The sequence below is a fragment of the Nelumbo lutea genome, chromosome 1, assembly GCF_056320005.1.
Source record: "Nelumbo lutea isolate HS-2025 chromosome 1, American lotus-T2T, whole genome shotgun sequence".
Lineage (NCBI taxonomy): Eukaryota > Viridiplantae > Streptophyta > Magnoliopsida > Proteales > Nelumbonaceae > Nelumbo > Nelumbo lutea.
In genome coordinates this window covers 210,535,883-210,561,726 of record NC_142684.1, presented here as the reverse complement: position 1 = coordinate 210,561,726, position 25,844 = coordinate 210,535,883, and the positions used below count along the sequence as shown (strand labels likewise).

Below are 25,844 nucleotides of genomic sequence, written 5' to 3'. Positions count from 1 at the left end.
GTAAAGCCTTGCCTTTCAAAAGGGGTGATATGACAGTCCTTCAGTTCCAGACTCCGCAAGATTGTTTCTGCAACTTCCTTCCAACTAGATGGAGGCAGTGAAGTTTCAACCACGAACTTCTTCTCCCAGTTCTCCACTCCACCATGAGTTATCACTTTATTCATCCCATCTGTTTTCCCCGTTATCAAGATTTCTTCCTCCAAAGTTTCCATCTTGTTACAGACTGTATCAGAATTCACTACATTGTTGTCAGTTCTCTCACTTACCTCCAAGCCTGTTCAGGTCTCTATTTGTGCTGCTTTTGATCGGAGCAAGAAATCACCAAGCAGGCCAGCAACTTCCTGCCATCCCTGGCTCCTCCTTCCTTGCGGGAAGCACACAAACTGCTTGGGTCAGCTTTTCTGAAGCTGTGTTTTTTTCTTCTTTTTTCACCACCTCTTGTTGTAACTCTGCTTTCTTTTTATCATTTTATTAATGAAATAATTTGTGTTGCTGATCAAAAAAAATGGGGAATGCATCAAACATGAAAAGGGAAAGAAATTGTTGTGCCCAAGCATTTGCCAATATATATGTATATATATAAAAGGCCAGTGTTCTGCAGAAGCTACCTTTTGGTAGGGCGATTTTTAAGCTGTGATTCCTTTTCAAGACCAATTTTGTCATTTAAACCCAACTTCAAATCAGGCATTCCAGAAAGGAAGCACTTCATAAGAATCTTCCCAGTCACATCACAACGCAGAACACTACCTACAATCACCAAAACATCATATGGTAACCTGAAAAGCAATTCATCTCCCTAGGATAATAAACAGCTATGACACCAATTAAATACCTTTTGAAGACATAAGAAGATTAACACTTTCCACAATATCCAGAAATACCTGCACCAGAAACATATTAAAATCTGGTAGAAGGGCTTGTCATTCCAAATTCCGCAAGGAAAGGAAAGTATAATCACCTCATTCTTCTTGTAGACAAGGCCCTCCCTTCGCCAGCCAACAGCACCTGTAACTTGCAGAGTCGCATTTGGAACTGGTTTGTCTGCAGGCTGTTAATATTTTACATAATAAATTATTAAGGAACATTCAATATAGAACAAATTTTACATACTAAGCACACCAGATTATCAAAATGATTAAATAATATAAAACTTTAAAATGAAATTCTCACAACTAACCTTGGATGAGAATGGAGAGCGAACCCCTTCTTGAGTAATATAAAGCTTCAAAATTTCCGGAGAAAGATTTTGAGGATAGCCGAAGTCCATTATTTCTGCATAATTAGTAGAGATTATCATGTATCTGGTACATTTCTTTTCTTTTTCACTTGACAAAAATGCTTGTAAATAAGATCTAATTGTAACATACATCATAGAATTTATTTGCGGGCTTTTATTTAAAGAATATTGATTTGCAGAGAAGCCAGCAATCATAACAACATTGTTAGTGAGACGAAAGGAAACAACATAGACAGCAAAGTGAAACAAAGTTTACATCTGGGGCAGATGATAAAACATTTAGGGGTTCCAGGAAAAAATTATAGTTGAGAAACCCAAAACAGGAAACAATATAATCCATAACAAATGCTAGAATTACATATATCTTGACAGGATAAGTAAATTTGATAGAAGAAAACAAAAATTATGAAACAGTAAAAACCATAAGAACTATTAGTCATGACTCATGAACTTTCAGATTGAAAACTGTAAAACTCTACAACAGCATTGTTAGAATGCATCTAAAGAAAAGCAATCCCTCAAAGTTCATTCAGAAGCTGAGAAACCGGACCACAAAAGGAGCGTTTATGGTTGCATCAAAACTTAGGTAAGGACCTTGTGCCCTTTCACCAAAAGTCTACTAAACATGTATATTCCCATGCGGTGTTTATTCCGAGGGTGATGTAATTTGTACTATATGCCGCAGAGGGGCATTCTTCTTCCTTGCTGAAAACATGGTATCAGAGCGGGTCGGTGCTCTGTAAATCTCCTCGCTGCATCAGCTGAAGGATTGCTCTGTTCATTCTGGACTGAATGAAGGAAGCAAACTCGTTCTGGACCTGAAAACTGTTCGTCTGTTTTTCCCTCTTATCTGTTCTGGGCTGAAAATAAACTTAAGTGATTCCAGAAATTGTTGATGATTGGTTGATTCTTCCTAAGAGGTCGCCTTCCTTTTTTGTTGCTTTTTCTTTCTTTGTCTAGGACTGGTAAACCTAGAATTCTCTCAGACTGAACAGGGAGACCTTTTTTGAACCTTTTTCTTTTGGTTCTTGGTGTAGATACCAAGAATAGGTTAAGGTTTGCCCCAACCAGATGATATAAGGTGGGTTTAACCCCTTCTTTGTGGGTCGGATGATCCAGAAACTAAGTTTCTTGTGGAAAATTTTATAGGTCATGGGTGACCTGTTTTTTAATGACTGGTACAGCAGTAGTTCACTGATGTTTGTAGTTAATATTAGCATTGGGTGGATCTGTTACACCTGTGAGAGTGTTCAGGTGACCAGCATAGCAGCAGATACTGATGGTTGTGGCTTAATGTTATCCTTGAAGACCTATTTGACCTGTCTAAGTGTGTTTCTACATAAACTGAAATTGTGTTCTGAATTCTAATTGTTAATCAATCAGAGTAAGGGATGTGAATTTCTTGTTGTGGGTGTGTATCGATTGAAATCGTGAATGCTGAAGATTCTGCACCTTCAGGAACCACCATGAATCAAGGTGGAAGTAGTGGCCATGACTCCATGAATTTCCCAATGACTATTACCCCTTTGGATGGTAGGAATTACCTGGCATGGTCTAAGGAGATGCGGTTGTATATCACAGCCAGGGGTAAGGCAGGATTTATTAATGGGAAAATAAAGGAACCTAGAGATGGTATTGCCAAATACAATAAGTGGGACCAAGAAAATTGCATGATTATATCCTGGCTTTTGACATCAATGTTACCATCCGTAAAACAAAATTTTATGTGGGCCGAGACAGCAAAAGAAATATGGGACCAAGCGCAAGCAACTTATTCAGAGCAGAGGCATTATGCTAGAATTTACCAGCTACAAGCAGAATCTTTGACATGTAAGCAGGGAGGACAGAGCTTATCGACCTACTATTCCACTCTCAGTTCAGTTTGGAAAGAACTAGACTATTATCAAAACATTGATTGGGAAAGTGAAAATGATGCTAAAGCATATAAAAAGTTAGTTTAACAGCAAAGGGTGTTTGCTTTCCTTCTAGGTTTGAATCCCGTGTATGAACCTATTCGTGTTCAGATTGTGGGCAGCAAGGATCTTCCATCTGTCCAAGAGGTTTATGCACTTGTTCAGTCTAAAGAGAGTAGGAAGTCTGCCATGAATCCTCCTGAGGGGGAGACTATTGCTCTTGCTGTAAGGGATAACACTGGGGCACCAAGAAAAGGAGAAAATCAGAAAAAGAAAGATGATAAAGATAAACTGTGGTGTACTCATTGCCAAAATCTAGGCACACCCGTGAAACCTATTGGGAATTGAATGGGAAACCAAAATGGACACAGGAATTGGGTAAGAAATCAGCACAAGAACCAAGCAAGAAGCCATACCAGAAGAAATTTACTTTAGCTAACTTAGCATCTCATGAACATCAGAGTACTTCTCAGGGTTGTCTCCCTTGTTCTGACCCAAAGGAAGATGTTATCAATTCCTTCTATAACCACTTAGAGCAATATGGTAGGGCTCTCCGCAATGTTGATTCTAGACCCACATCTTCTACTTCTTTTGCCTCCTCTTGAAGTAATTCTGCCTCAGCTTTCCATGTGTCTACTACTAACCCGAAATCCCCATGAATTATTGATTTCGGTGCATCCAACCACATGACTAGTAAGTCAACCTTGTTTCAAACATATTCTCTTCTCTTTGGCAGAGATAAAGTGAGGTTAGCAGATGAACCATTCTCTTCCATTATTGGTCAATGATCTATATCATTGCCTTTTGGCCTCTACTTATCTAATGCCCTACATGTTCCAAAGTTGCCTATTAATTTGTTGCCCATTAGTAGTATTACTCATGCATTGAATTGTTCAATAACCATTCTTCCACATTCTTGTGTTTTTCAGGATTGGCTACCGAAAGGACAATTGGTAGAGGGAACATGGTGTATGGTCTCTATGTGTTGGAGAACAAAGTCGGTCTTACAGTTTCAGAGTCTTTGAGTCCGTTGAGTAAGAGTCAGATTATTTTGTAGCACCACCGTTTGGGCCATGTATCTTTTGAGTCTTTGAAGTTTTTGTTTACAAATTTGTTTAAGTCTTTGTCTGTTAGTGATTTTTAGTGTCAGGCGTGTCAACTGAGTAAACATTGTAGAACCGCATTCTTTACGTAATAAAATATCAGAATTTCCTTTTCACATTGTGTATTCAGATGTGTGGGGACTTGTTAATATTCTAACTAACCTTTGTTGATGACTTCTCACGCTACACTTGGGCTTATCCTATGCATTCACAGGAGGAAGTTCCTAAAATTGTGAAAGATTTTCAATGTATGTTTTACACCCAATTTCAATCCGAGATCCGAATCTTTCAATCAGATAATGCCAAGGAATACTTCCATGGAGACTTCACAGATTTCTTTGCATCCTGCGGCTTTCAACACAAGAACTCATGTGCTAGAACCCCACAACAAAATGGGGTTGCAGAGAGAAAAAAATTGGCATCTCCTTGAAGTTGCTCTTAGATTAATGTTATAGATGAATGTGCCAAAAAGATTTTGGGTGGATGTTGTCCTGATTGCTACCTACATCATCAATAGAACACCATTTTGGGTATTGGAATATAGGTCCCCTCATCAGATCCTCTTCCCTAAAGAGCTCCTCTGTTTCCTATCCCTATGCGGGTCATTGGATAGTGTTTTGTTCATGATCTATCTCCTACTCGTGGTAAGCTTGATCCCAAAGCTATTGTGTGTATTTTTCTTGGTTATCTCCTTGCTCAAAAAGACTATTGTTGTCTTAACACAGTGTCTAAAAAGTACTTTATCTCTATGGATGTCTCTTTCTTTGAAGATGTCCTCTACTTTTCTGTTTCTCCTCAGGGGGAGAGTAGAGCTGAGGAGAAATAGAGTTAGACTCAAATTTTATTGCCTTCTATTCCTAATCCTCCTCCATTTCGTGTATTTCAGAGATTGCGCTACAAAAATCAAGGCCAACAAAGTTCAATTGCCACAGAGCCACCGAAAACAATGCCACCAATGCCATCAGAATTTCAGGGGCTAGATCCTTCACCTCATCCAGGTACTATTGTTCCAGTTGATATTCCTGAACCTATTGATATTGACACTTCAAGTTGTGATTTGAACCTCCCTATTGCAAAAAGGGTGTTAGATCATGCACCACACAGTATTTTAAAAGTGCAAGGGCCAATTTGCGCTTGAGGCGCAAGGCGCAAGGGGAGGCACTCGCCTTTTTAAGAAAGGCACAAAATTACAAAAAAAGCTAAAAAATAAAGGATGTGAAAAATTCCAAAAAAATGCAAAAAATTTTAAAAATATTAAACATAATGTTAATAAAAATATAAACTTAAATTGTAAAATAAATAATTAAAAAAACCTATTATCTAAAATTAAAATACATAAACATAACATGTAAAGTGTATTCAAATGAAAATTAAAAAATAAAAACAAACATATAAAGCATTTTCAAGCATGTAAAACCCACAATCTCTTTTTTTTTCCTTAATTGCTTTAAGTAGTTAATGTGATGTAAACATATTGCATTATTGATTCTATGAATAGCCTTTGTAGCGCGCCCCTCGAGGCAAGCCCGAAAAAGCCTATGTTAGGGTCTAAAATTCTTATTTCTCACATAAAAAATAATGATTTTACAACTTTCGTTGCCTTTTAGGAAGATATTTTATTGCAATTAATGAATGACAACATAAGCAAATAGGGGGTTCTCGGAGCTTCGGTGAGCGAGCAAAGGCGCACGTCTAGGCGCACCAGGCGTGCGCCTTTTTAAAGAGGTGTTCCTAGGACCTAGGCGAGACGCATACCCCAAAATGCGCCTCACCTGTGTAACTAGGCGCGCCTTTTAAATCATTGGCACCACACACCACCCCATCTCATTTCTTGTCCTATGAGAAGTATCATCTTCTTTTCGTGCTTTTCTATTTGCTATTGATAGCGTTCCCCTTCCTAAGAGTGTTGCGAAGGTCTTGTTCCTGAGTGGACAGATGCAATGAAAGAAGAGATCAATGCTCTTCATAAGAATGGCACATGGGAGTTGGTAGATCTTCCTAAGGGAAAGGAGCATGTAGGGTGCAAATGGGTGTTCTCTATAAAACATAAGGCAGATAGGTCTTGTGGAAAGGTACAAGGCTTGACTAGTTGAAAAAGGCTTCACACATGTGCATGAAGCTGATTATGCCTAGAATTTTGCTCCGGCTATAAAAATGAACTCTATTCGGGTTCTTATGTCTTTAGCTGCAAATCTTGATTGGGAGCTTCATCAATTTGACATAAAGAACGGCTTCCTGAATGGTGATTTGGAAGAGGAAGTGTATATGACTCAACCCCCTAGTTTTTGTGCTAAGGGAAGTGAACAGAAAGTCTGTAAATTGAAGAAATCTTTCTATGGTCTAAAGCAATCTCCGAGAGCTTGGTTTAGCAGGTTTCACCAGGCAGTTCAACAAATGGGTTTTATGTAGTACCAATCTGACCACACACTTTCTGTAAAGAGGGAACAAGAAAAAACAACTGCCTTGATTGTCTATGTAGATGATATTGTCATCACTGGAGACTGGGTCTCAAAGATTCAGAGATTAAAGATATTCCTCACTACACAGTTTGAAGTAAAGGATCTAGGGCACTTGCACTACTTCCTTGGCATTGAAGTTGCTCACTCTCAACAAGGTATCTTCATTTCCCAAAGGAAATACACCTTAGATCTCCTAAAGGATATAGGGAAGGTAGGAGCTAAACTTGCTGACACACCTATAGATGTAAATCATAAACTTGGGGATTGCAGTGGTAAGCCCTTGAAAGATCCAGGGTAGTACCAAAGACTTGTGGGCAAGCTTCTCTACCAATCCATGACCAGGCCTGACATTGCATATGTTGTGGGTGTCCTCAATCAGTTCATGCATGCACCCAAGGAAGCACACCTAGAGGCAGCAAACAAAGTTCTTAGGTACTTGAAGAAATTCCCAAGGACAGGTTTACTTTTTAAGAAACATGAAAACATAAGAGTAAAAGTGTACACAAATGCAGATTGGGCGGCTCAGTGGATGACAGAAAATCCACCAGCAGATATTGTGCCTTTGTTGGTGAAAACCTTGTGACTTGGAGAAGCAAAAAACAGAGTGTTGTGGCCAGGCCAAGTGTAGAGGCAGTTAGGATTTCCTTTTGATGATTCTATGTCACACTCTACTGTGACAACAAAGCTGCCATTAAAATTGCAGCCAATCCAGTTCTCCATGATAGAACCAAGCATATTGAGGTTGACAAGTATTTCAACGGAGAGAATTGAGAAGAGGCAAGTGTGCACTCCCTACATTAGCTCTGATGAACAGCTTGCAGATGTTCTTATTAAATGATTATCCTCACTATGGGCATTATGATCTTTGTGACAAGTTGGGGATGATTGACATCTACGCCCCAACTTGAGGAAGAGTGATGTAATCTGTACTATATGCTGCAGAGGGGCATTCTTGTCTTTTCTCTTTCTTTTATTATGTTTTGGCCACCCTACTATTTAAATCAAAAGCTGGTGCCGCCAGAATAGATCTTTTTTGGCTCTCATACTTTTCGTCTTCTTCTCCTTGCTGAAAACAGAGGGCATGCTCCAAAATCCCAAAATAATAAAGGTATTGAACCCACTTCTGAACTTAAACTATGCCTTTATTATTGGAAAACACACAAAAGAGTGGTTGATATTAATTGAAGCATTCAATAGCACTAAAAAACATCACCAAATAAAACATATAAACAAGAGAAGCAAGGACAAATACATTTAACCAGCAATTTAGTGAATGTGATAGTTGATCAATGTCGTCTACTGAAAAATAATATTATTTTGTTACTATTTTTAATATAGAAAGTATACTAATGGCTAGTAATAGTAACTAGTCAAATTTGCATTGTGAAAATCTTCAACATGCACTAATTAGTTCAAATGAGTTTTTAGGGAAACCACACGTCAAGTATGCAAGTGCAATACATTTTATAATAGCAAAAGGACCAAGAAGCATGACCCCCCCCCCTTCTTGTTACAGGCAAGTGGGTATGTTTGTTTATTTATTTTGACCAGAATTTGCACAGCATATTTTATGAACAAGGGGAGTATTTCCATATCACATTAGAGAATATGACTATTTGCAATAAAAAAGGCAGCTTTACATATTAGTGTGCAGAAGAATACATAAGAAATAAAAGAAAATAATAGAACACTTGGTCAGCATCAACTTAAAGCATCCAACACTCAGCATCAATAAATAGGTAAAATGCATACCATCCAAAAGCTCATAGATTAGAACAAAGTTATTACGGATTGCATCTTCATCAAATGCTCCACCAAAATAAGATTTGAACAGGGAAACAGCCTGCAGAGAGAGAGAGAGAATTTTAGTATCAGCAATTATAGAGTTGGCAAGGGGTAGAAAGGAATCAATTGTTTTGGCCCAATTGTAATATGATTATCTAAGGGGTGGGTATGGTGTATTTTCCCAAGGGTGTATGAAAAATTGTACATACATATCATTTACTGTTTATAATTAATAAAATTTCTGTTATTTATCAAAAAAAATATAGTATAAGTTAATTATTAGGAAAGTAAACATATGACTTAATTGTCACCCATTATCTGACATGCAGTATAAATGGTTATGATTACCAAAAGGTGTACAAAGATTAACTTATAAATGAACATTGACAGGCATACACTCGCACAACACTGACCTGGTTCAATTTAACATGCTGGCACATTTTGTTTTCTTTTCCTCCTTGCTTATTCAATATAAATGGACAATTAACAAATGCCATTTTTCCTATAGAATTTTAATAACTAAGAAAGATAATCTTTTAGACTTTTTCAATAGGTTTGTAATGTTAAATTTAAACAAATATAGATCATTTTAATAGTTTATGCTTTTCTATAGATGTGTCCATGAATCCCTGTTTCTTTTCCTTGCTGAGTCAGACTCCTGGACATGTTTTGGGTTCTAATTCCACTGCCCTTGTTCATGTAACACCAGCTGTTGTACAGAAATGCCTAACCCAGAATTTGCAAGACTATCAGTAAGAATCAAATTTAGTTCCCTAGAAATCTGTCTTGTCTAAACTGTAATGTTAGCCAAGATTACCCTAACCAATTTAAGAGGTGATATAAGCATTGTGACCCATTTCCCACTCATTAGCACAACCTTATGGAATTAGCAAGTCTCCTTCAGTTGTAAATGAGGAAAGTTGAATTTGTTTGGCAATGCAAGCCCCCATTAGAAGGGTCCTCTACTCCTCTCTTGCTTTGGCAGAATCAATATCCCCTATGATTAGCTGAAGTTCAAAATGCTCCATTTGACCTAAAGATAATCCCTCTAATCCTAGCTGATCCTAGTTCAACAATTGAACTAAAGCCTAGCTTCCCATCTGCTTGGAGAGGAATAGAAGCCCTCCTTATGGAGCCTCCAGGAGAAGATTGAGGATCTTGGGTAAGCTTATTTTAAATCAGCAGTTCAGATGCCATTAAATTCTTCTATATCCCAGCAATAGCATCCATACGCTAACAAGGACAAGGAAGCCTACACACTGTAAACTTGTTTCTTACTTCCCACACCCTCCACATAACTTCATAAATGATGACAGTGCAAAAGGTTTGGTAAATAAAAAGAGAAAAGATGCCGTATGAGATAATGAGTGGTGTGAACGTAGGAGACTATGTGATGTATGCCCAGGGTTCTATAGGCTGAGCACAAAAGATATTACAGTTAGCTAATCCTTTGAGATGAGGGTGAACAGATTGTGTGGTGCCAAAAATTTTGCCATCCGTTGCTGGACAGGGAGGTGGAGGAATGCATCATGCTACTTTCAAGATTGGAGGATATGAAAATTGAATTTAATGCGTCAGATGCTAGGTAGTGAAAAGAATGTATGAGTGGGAAGTTTAATTTAAAATCTTTTTATGAAGCTGCATCCAGAAATCAGCTTGAAAAATCCAATGTTGGTGGAGTTTGGAGAACCTAATACAACTTTAGAGGCATCTGCTTGGCTGCCGACATTGGACAGAATCTTAACAGTAGATTATCTGAAGTCTAGAGGCTTTCAGTTGACAAATTGTTACCCATCTCCAATTTGCAGATGACGCCATATTTTTTTGTGAAGGAAACAAGGAGTTGGTGGAAAATTTGAGGGTGCTGCTGAATAATTTTGTGGGAGTGACAGGGCTGAGGATAAATTGGACCAAAAATGGAATTGTAGGGATCAATTTGGCGGAAGGAGAACTAATGAGATTTGCAGAAATCTTGGAGTGTGAGACTAGAAGCTGGCCTATTAGTTACCTAGGTTTACCCTTAGGAGGAAACCCCAAGTCAGTTGGTTTCTGGAAACCAGTGTTAGAAAGGTTTGATAGGAAGTTACCCCTTTGGAAGAGGAATTACATTTCGCTGGGTGGAAGAATAACCTTGATTAGAGCCACTCTGGCAAACCTCCCCACCTATTTCCTTTCAACTTTTAGAATCCCTACTAAGGTAGCAAGATGCATAGAGAAGTATATGAGAGATTTCCTTTGGGACCCAGGAGAGGAAGGGAAGGATCACTTGATCAAGTGGGAGCAAGTTAGTAAACCCAAGGAACAAGGGGGTTTAGGAATTGGAAACATCCTTTTTAAGGAACACAACTCTACTAGGTAAGTGGCTTTGGAGGCTTCCCTTTGAGGGTGACAGATTGTGGCACAAAGTGATTGAGAGCATTCATGGGGTGGCTGGAAATGGCTGGGATGCAAAAGTTGCCCCTCACAGGTCTTCGACTTCTACTTGGAAAGCAATTCATGAAATCTACCCTACTTTCCTTAATTTCATCCGGTTTGATGTGGGACAAGGTAATAGAATTCTGTTTTGGGAAGATCTATGGGTAGGGAAAACCCCACTAAAAGACAAATTCCCTAATCTCTTTGCACTATCTAACCTTAAGGGCAAAGCTATATCCATGTTGGGATCACTGTTTCCAACTGGTGTGAACTGGAATTTAGGCTTTAGAAGGGGACTAAGGGAGAATGAGTGTGAATCCTTAACCAGCTTGCTAAACCTCTTAGGGCAGATCCACCTGGACCCTTCGTTGGAAGACTCAAGAATTTGGGTAGGCTCCCCAGACGGCCTCTTTTCTTGCTCCTCTTTCTTCAAAGTGTAGAGAACACTGATGTGGGCCCCACTGCAGTGGTCCCCACTGTGTTCATAGGACAGCAGTATTTGTTTCAGTTATAGTAGTGTCAGTTTGAGTCAGTTTGCTAATTCAGCTGTTATTTATTTCAGTTTTATTTACTTTCTTTATTATGTAAGTACCAAGGGCAGATGTGTCCTTTCATCATGTACTAAACATAAACCTATAAATATTAAGAGAGTGGCGGCGGCAGATCTGTTAGAATCCGTCCCTCCTTTCAGCAACTTGTGTTCTCTTGCTTCTCTTCTATTCTCTCCCTTTTCTCTCATCTTCTTTTCTGTTTTACAAACCTAAAACCTTTTAGGATTCAAGACTGATTACAGTCTTGATCTTCTACTTGGTATCAGAGCCTATCTAGGGCTTCTCATGTGTATCTAGTCCAGCCGATCACATGAGAACTAGCTAGGGCTGGAAGCCTTGAAGAAGTTTTTCGGCGGCTGAATCTTGGAGATTACCAGGAGAGGTTCGCAGCAGTTGAAGACTTGCCGCAGCCTGCAGAGAGTCGGTAATCAGGACGAGGCAGCGAAGGCTAGGGTTCAGGTAACCCTAGAAGATAGTACACCGAAGGCAGGTAATCAGTAAGTAAGTTTGTTTCTTTACTGGTTTTTAGAGATTGCAATCAGTCGAGATAGGTTGGACCTATCTAGAAAGAGGGGCCGAATTGTGTTCAAGTTTGCTCTAGGGTTTGGCTTGCCGAACTGTGATTAAGTTTGTGTCTAGGGTTTGATTGTTGGGTCAAACCCTCCTCTTCAAAGGGGATTAGTTTTTAGGGTTTCACAGTGCCCTACGACAAGTCCTACTGGTGCGGACTGCTTTGAGAGTGCAGCTGAGCACTTTAGTGATTTCAGATCACTAATTTTCTTCAAACCTACAGTTGAAACCCTATTTTTTGCTCTCACTGTAGTGGGCCCCACAGTAGTGGTTTCAGCGAACAGCATCTCAGATTGATAGGCGATTGATTTCAGATCAATTTTGTGTTGGTATTCCTGATCGGATCAGACCAGTTTCAGATCGGTTTTGTGTTGGTATTTCTAATCGGATCATATCAGTTTCAGATCATATCAGTTTCGGATCAGCTTTCAGACTTACTTCCTTGACTCTATTTTTCTGGTATAATTGCTCTAACAGTTTGTAGCCACTAAATCTTGATCAAAGATGGAGTTCAAGGGTCAGGGAGATAGTAGTTTTGGAAACCACAGTTATGGTAATGTATCTGAAACCGGGTTTCAGATTACAACTATGAGATTTGATGGGTCAAATTATTTGGAGTGGGCACAATCAGCCATGATGGCTATTGGAGGAAGGGGAAAACTGGGTTACCTCTTGGGAAATGTGAAAGAACCCTCCAAGGAGGACCCAATATACACCAAGTGGGTTCAAGAGAACTATTTAGTTATGGCATGGTTGTGTAATTCCATGCAGCCACATATCAGCCAAAATTACTTGTGGGCAAAGACAGCCAAAGAAATATGGGATGTTGTAAAAGAAACCTATTCCCAACCCCTCAATGTTGCCAGAGCCTATGAACTGAAGTGTGAGGTGAACAGCCTTAAACAAGGAGAGAAGCCAGTTTCTGTCTACTTCTCTACCTTGAAATCCTTGTGGCATGAGATTGACCATCTGGAGACCCTTGAGTGGGAGAGTCCCAAAGATGCACTGACTCACAGAAAACAAGTTGAGACGAATAGGGTATTTGAGTTTCTGGCTGGTTTGAATTCAGAATATGACATTGTGCGACAACAGATATTGACAAGAGATAGTGTGACCCTTTCTCAAGCATACTCCTTGGTGCATAGTGAAGAGACCAGGAGGAAAGTTATGATGCAGCCTCAGCCTTCTTTCCCAGCCTTAACAGCTATTAAACCCAAGCCAGGGGGTGACTCAGAAAGGGACCGGAAGAAGGAAGATAAATGGGATCTGGTATGTGAACATTGCAAGAAACCCAAGCACACAAAAGATACTTGTTGGAAGCTACATCCTCACTTGGTCCCAGCAAAACTGAGAAATAAGAAGGGTAATGCTCATATGGCAGTGAACACTGATTCAACATCCTCATCAGGTACATCCCTGGAGACTTTAGCTGCTGTTCGGGCTGCCCTCATACAGTTGGAAAAGGAAGTTGGAAGTTCAGCTCAGCCATCCCAGTCCCCATCAGCTCCTGCTACATCTGCATTTGCACATTCAGGTACTCGAGCCTCAGCTTACCATGCTTCAGCTCCAGGTAATACTGATCACTACTGGGTAATAGATTCAGGTGCATCTGACCATATGACTAGCTTGCCATCTTTGTTTACTTCTTATCACTTGTCTCTGGCCGAGATAGAGTATCCATTGTTGATGGCTCGCTTGTTCTCATTTCGGGCAAGGGGGACATCAAGTTATCGGACTATCTCTTTATCTTCTGTTTTGCATGTTCCTAAGCTTGATACCAACCTCCTTTCAATTAGTAGTATTACCAAACACATGAACTGTTCAATAACCTTTTTCCCTAACCGATGTGTTTTTCAAGATTTGGAGACGAGGAAGGTGATTGGAACTGGCCGTGAGACGAACGGGATCTATCTGCTTGGGGAGAGTACCCGACAGGAAGAGTCAGTGGATAAGAAGTCTTTTGTTTCCCAGTTTGTGAGTTCAGTTATGCTTTGGCATAACCGATTAGGTCATTTGTCTTTTAAGTCTTTGAAGAGTCTGTTTCCTGCTTTATTTGAGTCTGTTGAGCTATCAGAGTTGAGGTGTGAGAGTTGTGAGCTTGCCAAACATTGTAGAACATCTTATTCTTTAAGTAATAAAAGAAGTAATTTCCCTTTTGATATTGTGCATACTGATGTTTGGGGGCCATATCATATCTCTTCTATGGGTGGGTACAGATATTTTCTACTGTTTGTTGATGACCATACCCGGTTTTCTTGGGTATATCTTATGCGTTCTCGGGATGAGGTTCTTGCTCTGACCCAAAACTTCCATCAGATGATTCTCACTCAGTTTGGAACTAAACTCAAAGTCCTCAGATCTGATAATGCAAAGGAATACTTTGCTCAACCATTGACCTCCTACCTTCGTAGCCATGGAATTATTCACCAGAGCACTTGTCCTTATACACCACAGCAGAACGGCGTTGCCGAAAGGAAGAATAGGCATATCTTGGAGGTGGCTAGAAGCATTATGTTTACCTCCAATGTACCTATTCGCTTCTAGGGTGATGCTATCCTCACGGCAATTTATCTCATTAATCGAGTTCCTTCCCGGGTCCTTGATATGAGAACCCCATTTTCCCTTCTTTACCCAGGCAAGGAGTTGTTCATTGTTCCCCTTAAAACCTTTGGTTGTACCTGTTTCGTCCAGCTTCTCGGGCCCCATCATTCCAAGTTTGACCCTAAGGCCTCCAAATGCATTTTCCTTGGTTATGCACAAACTCAAAAGGGTTATTGCTGCTATGATCCGGTTTCAGGGAAACGGTTTGTCTCTATGGATGTCACCTTCTTTGAGGAGACACCCTACTATCCTAGGGTTTCTCCTCAGGGGGAGAGCAGTAAAAGTGGGGCTGTTTTGAGTTTCTTTCCTCAGGGGGAGAGCAGTGAGAGTGGAAGTGGGGTTGTTTTGAGCAGTGAGAGTGGAAGTGGGGTTGTTCCTTTACCTATTCCACTAGGTAATGAAGGTTGTAGTGGTGAGGGTGGTCAGAGGGAGCCGGAGTTGAGAGTCTATCACAGGCAATGCAGGCAGGTTGATCCTAGTCTTCAGCAGTCCCGGCCAGATCCAGTTCCTTCTGCGGCTTCAGATCCAGAGCCTACTGAGATACCTCTCGCTGTTGCCACTTCCCCTCCTGTGGATGACCTTGATCTCCCTATTGCCATTCGCAAAGGGAAACGACATTGCACCACTTCTACAGCTCACAGCATCTCACAGTTCCTATCCTATGATCGTCTATCACCATCTTACCGGTCCTATCTCACTTCCATTGCCGATGTCCCTATTCCAAGAACAGTGCAAGAAGCCTTATCGGTTCCAGAATGGAAAGATGCAATGCAAGTCGAAATGGATGCCCTGTTGAAGAATAATACCTGGACACTGGTTGACCCACCAAAAGGAAAGAAACCGGTGGGATGCAGATGGGTATTCACTGTGAAGCATAATGCTGATGGCTCTATTGAAAGATACAAAGCCCGGCTGGTTGCAAAGGGATTCACTCAGGCTTATGGTATAGACTACTTGGAGACCTTTGCCCCAGTAGCCAAGATGACCACCATTCGAGTTTTGTTATCCCTTGCAGCAAATCATTCTTGGCCCCTGTTTCAGATGGATGTTAAAAATGCATTTCTGAATGGAGACTTACAAGAAAAAGTTTACATGCAGTTGCCTCCTGAATTCTATGAAACAGAGACAGGTAAGAAGGTTTGCCGACTGAACAAGGCATTGTACGGTTTGAAGCAGTCACCTAGAGCCTGGTTTGATAGGTTCAGATTAGCCCTTGGAAGGTTTGGTTATGTACAGGCCCAGTCGGATCATACACTATGCATCAAAAGGATGGAGTCCTTTCTGACACTACTAACAATATATGTAGATGATAATGTGGTGACAGGAAATGACAGCCATGAGATTGAGTCTCTCAAGCAGCTCCTTCATCAAGAGTTTGAGGTAAAAGATCTTGGTGCACTACGGTATTTTTTGGGTATTGAGGTTGCTAGATCCAAGCAGGGGATTTTTATCTCTCAGAGAATATGTTCTAGATCTATTGGCGGAAACTGGAAAGTTGGGTGTTAAGCCGGCCGATACACCCATCGAACAAAATCACAAGATTAGTGCAGAGGGTGGGGACCCTCTTGAGGATAAAGTTATGTTCCAACGGTTGGTTGGAAAGCTTTTATATCTCTGTCTCACTCGGTCGAATATCAGCTATGCAGTTAGTGTTATCAGCTAGTACATGCACTCCCCTAGAACTTCTCATCTTCTTGCGGCAGAACGAATATTAGCATACTTGAAAAGATGCCCGGGTAGAGGTATATTACTCAAGAACAATAATCACATGAGGGTGGAAGTCTATACAGATGCCGACTGGGCTGGAAGTGCTGATGACAGAAGGTCTACCTCTGGATATTGTGCCCTTGTGGGAGGTAACATTGTCTCTTGGAGGAGTAAGAAGCAGAGTGTTGTTTCCCGCTCCAGTGCTGAAGCGGAATACAGGTCAATGGCTAATGGAGTGGCTGAAATCTTATGGCTGAGGTCACTACTTGAAGAGTTGGGTATTGACTATGAAAAGCCCTTAATGTTGTATTGAGATAATCAGGCAGCTATTAATATAGCCCACAACCCAGTGCAGCATGACAGAACTAAACATACCGAAGTTGATTGACATTTTGTGCGAGAAAGAGTTATATCACAAGAAGTGTGTCTTCCGTACATCACATCCAATATGCAGCTCGCAGATATCCTCACCAAGGCTATACCGAGGAAAAAGTTAGAGACAGACCTATCCAAGTTGGGCATGATAGATATCTACTCCCAACTTGAGGGGGAGTGTAGAGAACACTGATGTGGGCCCCACTGCAGTGGTCCCCACTGTGTTCGTAGGACAGCAATATTTGTTTCAGTTATAGTAGTGTCAGTTTGAGTTAGTTTGCTAATTCAGCTGTTATTTATTTCAGTTGTATTTACTTTCTTTATTATGTAAGTACCAAGGGCAGATGTGTCCTTTCATCATGTACTACACATAAACCTATAAATATTAAGAGAGTGGCGGCGACAGATCTGTTAGAATCCGTCCCTCCTTTCAGCAACTTGTGTTCTCTTGCTTCTCTTCTATTCTCTCCATTTTCTCTCATCTTCCTTTCTGTTTTACAAACCTAAAACCTTTTAGGATTCAAGACTGATTACAGTCTTGATCTTCTACTCAAAGTACTTGCTTCCCCCAACCCTCTAGGCGGGACCTTCCCAGTGAAAGAAATCTAGTGCAAGCCTATTCCCCCGAAGATCCAAGCTTTCTATTGGGAAGTGTTCCTTGGTAAGGTAAACACTTGTGATATGCTGCAGAAAAGAAGGCCATACATGTGCCTTTCTCCTCATGTGTGTTCACTGTGTAAGGAAAGTGGTGAGACCCTTTCTCATTTAATGATATCATGTTCTTTTGTGCATCGAATTTGGGATTTTTTTTGTACTCTCTTTGGTTGCAGGTGGGCTCCCCCTCAAGATGTGGCAGAACTCTTCAACCATGATTTCTTGAGACAGAGAAAGGAAAGAGGGATGGTAATGTGGAAAGCAACAAAGGCACCAATTTGTTGGATAATATGGGAAGAGAGAAACAACAGAATTTTCTTGGAGAAAAGTAGAACAGTAGAGAAAGTGATTGATAATATCAAGGTGAAAATAGCCCATTGGGTAAAACCCTTGGACTGCTTTCAAGTCTTCTCAGTTGCAAATATTCTAAGAACATGATCCGAAGTAGCACAATCTTCGAGAGTAAGAGATAAAGTAAGGCCGGAGTGGAAACCGCCGGAAGGCAATAAAGTAAAGCTGAATTTTGACGGGTGCTCATATGGAATTCCAGGCATTTCAAGAATAGGAGTATTAAGAAACCCTGACAAGAGGATATTGGGTATGTTCTCAGGGCCGATTGGCAACGGTAGATCGTTGAAGGCTGAACTGTTGGCATTACCACAAGGGTTAAAGGTAGCCAAACAACTAGGATGCAGACATGTTGAAGTGGAAGGGGATTCAAAAGTAGTAATTTCATGGGCAACAAATAGCAGCCACACCCCATGGACATTTAAACATGTGATTAGGGAAGTGGCGAAGATTACCAAGGAGGTTGAGGCTGAATTTAAATGGGTCCGAATGGATTAGCAAAACAAGGGGCATTGAGACAGCAATTATTTTGGGCTACACTGTAATGAGGGATGAATAGAGTGAGGAAAAGGGATCAACAGTCCCAACATCAAATTGCATAAAATGCTTACATTCTGAATTTTAATAAAACACATATTTACTGATAAAAAAAATGAGTGTTTTGTATGAGGAAAAGGAAGAGAATGTGAGACACCTTTTTTATTCAATGCAGATCAAAGGAATTCATTTAGGAGTTTTTCCTAACAGTTTTTAAGATCAGAAAATTTTACCCGACTGAATTGAAGATCTTTTCTACATGACCAAGATTAGAAAAAGAAGAAAGTGAAAGATATCTAGGAGCAACGTTCCATTTACAGTTTGTCTGGGTGTTTGGAGAAAGAATATGTGTATTTTTTAAGAGAAATACAAATACAGAAGAAATTTGTCCTTTGGTGTTACAAATAAAAAAAAAATATTCCTTTGGTGGTAGATCGGGTTCTCCTAGAATTTAAAGATATAAATAGAAAGAATTTTGGGGACAATCTTTCGGTCTTCCTTGGAGAATACTAATAGGGACTTAAATTATCTTGTGATTTCCTCCCTCGTTCCCTTGTGTAGCCCCTCTTGTTTTATCAAAAAAAAAAAACTTATGATGTATATACTGATTAGGTGATATCTCTTCACCTTTGGACTGTAAACCTTTATCCTTTAGGCTATGTTTGGTTTTAAGGAAAAGGTAGGGAAAGGAAGGGAAAGCTAGGGAAGTCCATACAAGGCTTCCCTTCCTTTCCCTACCTTTTCCTTCAAATCAAACACAGCCTTATTTTTAATAAAATTTTCTTTTGCTTTTACAATAAAAAGAATGCTCCACCCCTCCTGCAAAACACACGTGCTTTCCTACAGAAACTGGATGGTCATGTTTTTTATGTTGCCCAGAGCTACCAATTGCCAGCCAATTAATTCGAAAAAGAAATGCCAAAGCTGCATAATGATGAACCATTCAAGAAGTAAATGGGTAATTGATTCTCCATCCTGAAGACACCATTCTCTCATACCTTGTTGAGCATCATATCGATGCTTATAACCAAAATCCAAAATTATGAACACCAAATAAATCACCTCACATTATGACAATATCTACCATAGAGGTACATTAACAGCAACATAAACAATTTACAAACATCCAAAAATTTGCTTAAGTATTAAGAGATTAAATCATTACATCCAGATGCTAATCTATTTCAACAAGTGGGTTGGCAAGAAGTTCATTCTAGCCATGAGTTGGTGGCATTAGGAAGAATTTCAAAAGTAAGCTTCCATGTGGAGCATGCAGAGGGTATGAGTTTTAAAGTTCAGATCTGTACTGGTTTCAGTTTCAGAATAACAGAAAATAAGAATGAAAGAAAAGAGAGAGAGGAGAAGAGAAGAAGAGGTAGATGAAAAGACTGGATCAAACTAGAGAACACACTATCTCTCTGGTTGGCCAGATTTATTTATAGTTTTCTAAAAAAGAAGCACAATGACTATTGTGCCCCCACTTAAGTGTGGGACACATCACTTAACTTAGAATATAACAGCAATTACATCAAGCATACAACATAAAGTAAAATGACTAAACTGCCCCCCTACAGCCAACTGTAACACTCCCCCTCAAGCTGGTGTATATGTCATATAGTCCTAGCTTGTTACATATGTAATCCACTCTTCTTCGACTCAACCCTTTGGTAAACAAGTATGCCCATTGATTTCCTATGTTCACATATGATGTACTTATCACTCCACTAAGCACTTTCTCTCTCACAAAGTGGCAAGCAACTTCGAAATTTTTTGTTCTTTAATGAAAAATTGGATTAGAAAAGATATGAACTGCAGCACGGTAATCACAATATAGCTTCATAGAGTGTCAATCAAATACCCCATTTACTCCAAGAGATTCTTCAATCACATTAGTTCACATGTTGTGTGTGTCATGGCTCTATATTCAGCTTCTGCACTACTTCTTGTTACCACTGTCTACTTCTTACTTTTCCATGTCACCAAATTGCCCCCAAAAAAAAGTGCAATACCTTGTAGTGGACCTTCTATCAAATATGGAGCCGGCCCAATCAACATCAGTGTATCCCTCTATCTCAAGGCTTCCTCCACTTTTATATAACAAACCACGGCTTAGAGCTCCCTTCAAGTACCGTACAATCCTTAGAATCGCATCCCAATGTGGGATTCAAGGATTCTGCATAAACCGGCTCACTACACTAACTACAAATGAAATAGCGAGCCAAGTAATGGTTAGGTAGTTCAACTTATCCACCAACCTCTTATACCTTCCAGGATCTTTAAACTCCTCACTTGCATCACTACTCAACTTGACATTTGATTACATGGGTATTTCAGCTGGTTTGGCACCCAACAACCATGTCTCCTCTAACGAATCAAAGATGTATTTCCTTTGGCACAAATTAATACCATACTTGGACCTTACTACCTCTATCCCTAAGAAATATCTTGATTCACCAGGTCCTTTGTCTGAAAATGATCATGCAAAAAGGTCTTCAACCTATCAATCCCCAACTTGTCACTACTACTAATAACAATATCTTCTACATATACCACCAATAAAATCTTCCTAGCACCGGAATCATAGTTGAATATTGAATGGTTGACCTGACATTGTTTCATGCTAAAATTTCTTCACAACTTCAATAAATCTACCAAACCATGCACAAAGTGTTCAAGTCCATAAATAGCCTTCTTGAGTCTACACACCTAACCATCCTCCCCTTAAGCAACAAAACCTGGTGGTTGCTCCATATACACATCCTCAAGAAGATTATCATGTAAAAAGGAATTATTGATATCAAGTTTAAACAAAGGCCAATCATACATAGTAGCTAGAGAGAAAGTCTCTGTATAATCAATGCCATATAACTGCAAATAACCATTGGCAACCAACCAAGCTTTCAACCACTCAACACTACTATCAGATAAATACTTGACAGCAAGGTTTAAAATGTCGATGTCGATGGAAATGTCGCTTACCAAAATATAGGACATATGTCGGAAATGTCGAGGGGAAATATTGTAAAAATTAGAAACATTGTGGAAATATTATGAAATATGTGGAAATATGCAAAGATATATTGTAAAATGATAAAAGAAGCATTAATACATATTTCTAGAATATTATCTTATTCCCAACCATTATATAAACCTAAGAAACTAAGATCAATAACAAATTAGTAAATGACAATTTACTGATTTATTATGCACTTTTATGTTTTTACAAGGTTATTTGATATTTTCTTTTCTTATTTTTAATTCTGATTTATTATAAATTCTAATATATTTATTTCACATTAGTAAATAGAAATACATTTATTCTGACTTTTTAAATATTAAAGTTATAATACATTATGTTTTATTATAAATTTAATAAACTGATTCCCCTTTTTGTAGAATTAAGATTATGATAAATTCTGATTTCTTATAAAAATTAATGAATTTATTATGATTTTTAATACTAAATTTATAATAAATTATGTTTTATTATAAATTTAATAAACTGATTCCCCTTTTTGTAGAATTAAGATTATGATAAATTCTGATTTCTTATAAAAATTAATGAATTTATTATGATTTTTAATACTAAATTTATAATAAATTATGATTTAGTATAAAATTTACTAAATTTATTCTGATTTTTTATATTAAATGTAGAATATGGTTTATTATAAAATTTAATAAACATTTTCTGATTTTAATAAATATTTAAAAAAAAATACTAACTAGTTAATATTTTATTACTCGAAAAATATTTTATGTTTTATATTATAAAGTAATTAATTTATTCTTTTGTTTTTACATTTTGTTAATTCTTTTTATAAATATTTTATTTGAAATATTAAATAGAAATTATTAATGGAAGAATCTATATTAATATACTGTATTATATTAATATAATATACTAATATTTTATATTTTTATTGTAAATTAGTCGACATCCTGTCAACATAATAGGAAAAACTGTATTTTTTTTTGGTTATTTGGACCGGTTTGGTCGACATTTCCGAAATATAGGAAATGTCAGTGAGCCTCGACATTGACATATGTCGGGCAACATTAGCGACATTTGGTGACATTTGAAACCATGATTGACAGTGTATAACCACTTACAACCTATAGCATGCTTACCAAGGAGTGGTGAGATCCCACATATGATTATGATCTAGAGCTGAGAGTTTGTCTTCCATCACTTGACGCCATCCTCGAGAGGTAAGGGCTTGCTGGACATCCTTAGGAATAAAAGCAGATGACAACAACGAAACAAACTATCGATGGGAAGCAGAAAAATGAGATACAAAAACATAATTAGAGATAGGATGAAGGGTACAACTAAGTTTCCCTTTAACGCAAGGCAATGGAAAGGTCAAGGTCAGAAATTGGGGGTGATGGTGGTGCAGAAACAACTGTTGGATCTGTTGACGGTGAAGAAACTGGAGGAGTTGCCGGTGTATGTCGATGCGTATACACTTGTCATATAGGTGGTTGTTCAGTAGGAAGTTGCACCGAAAGTGAAGACTTAGTCGCAGTAGGAACAAGAGGAATGAGGTCCTTAATAGGAACTGGAAGCGGAAGAGAAGGAGAAAAGACATATAACCCAGAAAAAAAATGGAACAAACTCAAAGAACGTAACATCTGGACACACAAAGCAACGTTGAGAATTAGGATTATAACATTTGCACCCATTCTGGGTCCTAGAGTAGCCAAGGAAGACACACTTGGTAGATCGTGCATCTAATTTGTCCATTCCAGGTCCAAGATTATGAACAAAACACATACACCCAAAAATCCTAGGAGTGAGAAGAAACGGAGAAAATGTAAGAAACAAAACAGAGAAGGGAGAACGACCATCAAGGATGGACATAGGCATTCAATTAATAAGAAAGGAAGATGTAAGCACAGCATCACTCCAGAAACACTTATGTACATTCATATGGTGCAAAAGGGACCGAGCAGTTTCCAAGAGGTGGTGGTTCTTTCTTTCAACTACCCCATTTTGCTGAGGGATGTAAGTGCAAAAGGTTTGATGAATAATACCATGTTCCAAATATTGTTGAAAAGGTGTATAAAAATATTCTCGGCCATTATCAGAACGAAAGATCTAAACATGTACACTAAATGAGTGTGAATTTCAGCATGAAACTTTTGGAAAATAAAAAATAATTCACTCCTTTCTTTCATAAGATAAAGCCATGTCATCCTTGAATAATCATCGACAAAAATCACAAAGTACTTGTAACCATTGTGTGACACTATTTTATTTGGCCCTCAAATATCCAAATGAACCAAAAAAAAAAAATTACTCAACATACGGCTATCAACCCTAGGATTAAAGGGAACACAATGATGTTTCCCATACTAACAAAACTCACAATCCAAAGTAAAAAAGATGACTCAATGCTGGAACAAGTAACTTAAGTGCTTTAAGAGATGGATGACCAAGTCTACAATGCCACTGTAGAGGAGAAAGAGACGATTGAAGAATTGTTGACGAACCACTAGGTCCACCACCATCAAGGTAATACAGCCCACCAGCTTCATGCCCTTCACCAATATTCATCCCCGTCTTGAGATCTTGAAAAACACAAGAAGGGTAAAATGTGATAGAGCAATTAAGAGACTTGGTCAATTTACTAACAGATAAAAGGTTAAAAGGGAATTTAGAAACACACAAAACTGAAGACAAAGATAGTGAACCAGTGTTAACAATACCAATACCACATATGGAAGAGGTGGAGCCATTAACAAGGGTAACAATGTGGAGTGTAGAGGACGGAAAAATAGAAGAAAACACACATGGAATCCCAGTCATATTATCAAAAGCTCCAGAGTTAATGATCCAATGAGAGGGTTTGGATGCCAGATAAGTCATACCTGAGTGGGCAAGCATAATTGTATTCTGCTGAGTAGCCTAAAGAAATCACTCATACTCATCACATGGAACACTCATGACTCATCATCTCTTACCCGGAGGCATCTATAGATGTAGGTGTCTAATCAGCTTGCTGATTTTCTTGTCTCATATCCCCACCACTATGCCACTACATGATTTGCCCAAGTTGAAGGTGGGCCATGTAAATCACAACAAAAGTTGATAGTATGTCCCTCCATTCTACAATGTGTACACTTCCGTGGACCACCGCTATGCCCTTTACCATGAACTCCCCCTAAATCTCAACCTCCAATACAACCTGGCTGAATTCCCCGAGCTCCTCCTCTACCACCACGACCTCCCCCTCTTGTCACTGCAAAAGCAGACCTATTAGATATGGTAAGAGTTCTCTGTAAGCCCAACCGAAATCCTCCTGAGACGAGCAAACACCTCCTCAAGAGAGGGAAGGGCAGACCCACCTAGTATTTGTGCTCTCACCGGTTTATATTCACACTTCAATCCCATTAAAAATCGGGTTACATCAAACTACTCTCTCTCTCTCTCTGTTGTTGTTGGGTTTTGACATCAGATGTAAAGCGATGATAAATAGTCAGCTCATTCCTAAGATTCCACAGGCTAGCTTAGTACTCCTTAAGACTTTGATTACCTTGTTACAAATTAAAATACTCTTGGTAAAGCTAGTATACTCTAGTAGTATTGTCCTATCCTAAGTAAAGCTTCTTTGCATGATCCCAAATCTCTTTAGTTGTGTCTAAGAACATGAAATTCACATTAATCTTAGGTTCCATGCTATTCCACAACCAAGTCATAATTTGTGCATCTTCTTGTTCCCAATCACTGTACTCCTAAGAGTCAATTGAGGGTTTATCTTCTTTCACATGCTTCACCTTCTTCTTAGCTCTAAGAAAAACTTCAACAAACTTAGCCCAAGGTACATAATTCTCTCCGTTTAGTTTAGTAGAGGTCATCTGCACATTCAAGTAATCAGGGGGAGTCATAACACTAGACGTGTTCATTGATGTCTCCTATAGCTGCCATAAAAAAAATCACACGCATATGTCACACTACCTTACTAACCGATCACCACACTGCACATCCACGACTAACTATTGCTGAAACATCTACTGTCACAAGTTTCAACAATGGTAATCACCACTGTTCTCCACTTTCGACACCACAAAAAATCACCCAAATACACCTCATGCACATAATACTAGGTCTGCAACACACCAGAGATTGCTCCCCACCACAACACTACCAACCGGAGGCATCAAAACCTCCATAAACAAAAAGCAATCACTCCTTTTCAGCCTTTTTGTCAAACTCCAAGTGACTGAAGAGAAATCTGCAAAATACTAGATTGGGAGGCACAGAAAACTGGGCAGATCTCAACTGATTTATAACAGATCTGATACCATGAATAAAGTTCAGATCTGTACAGGTTTCAGTTTCAGAATAACAGAAAACAAGAATGAAAGAAAAGAGAGATAGGAGAAGAGAAGAAGAGGTAGAAGAAAAGAATGGATTGAATTAGAGAACACACTATCTCTCTAGTCGGCCAGATTTATTTATAGTATTCTAAATAGAAGCTGAATGACTATTGTGCCCCCACTTAAGAGTGGGACACATCACTTAGAATATAACAGTAATTACATCAAGCATATAACATAAGTAAAATGACTAAAATACCCCTCTA

The 25,844-nt window shown here is 38.9% G+C and overlaps 1 protein-coding gene across 2 annotated transcripts in view; it reads right to left on the bottom strand.

The window, feature by feature from the left end:
- LOC148880780 (AP-2 complex subunit mu) overlaps nt 1-25,844 on the bottom strand; it is a 59,346-nt gene that overhangs the window by 28,781 nt on the left and 4,721 nt on the right. For both annotated transcript variants that reach the window (XM_088962806.1, XM_088962807.1), the window contains exons 3-7: nt 8,465-8,555; nt 1,178-1,272; nt 959-1,048; nt 833-881; nt 609-747 (exon numbers count right to left, since the gene is read on the bottom strand). In XM_088962806.1, the coding sequence (XP_088818932.1) occupies nt 609-747; nt 833-881; nt 959-1,048; nt 1,178-1,272; nt 8,465-8,555 (464 nt within the window). The remainder of the gene's footprint in view (nt 1-608; nt 748-832; nt 882-958; nt 1,049-1,177; nt 1,273-8,464; nt 8,556-25,844) is intronic.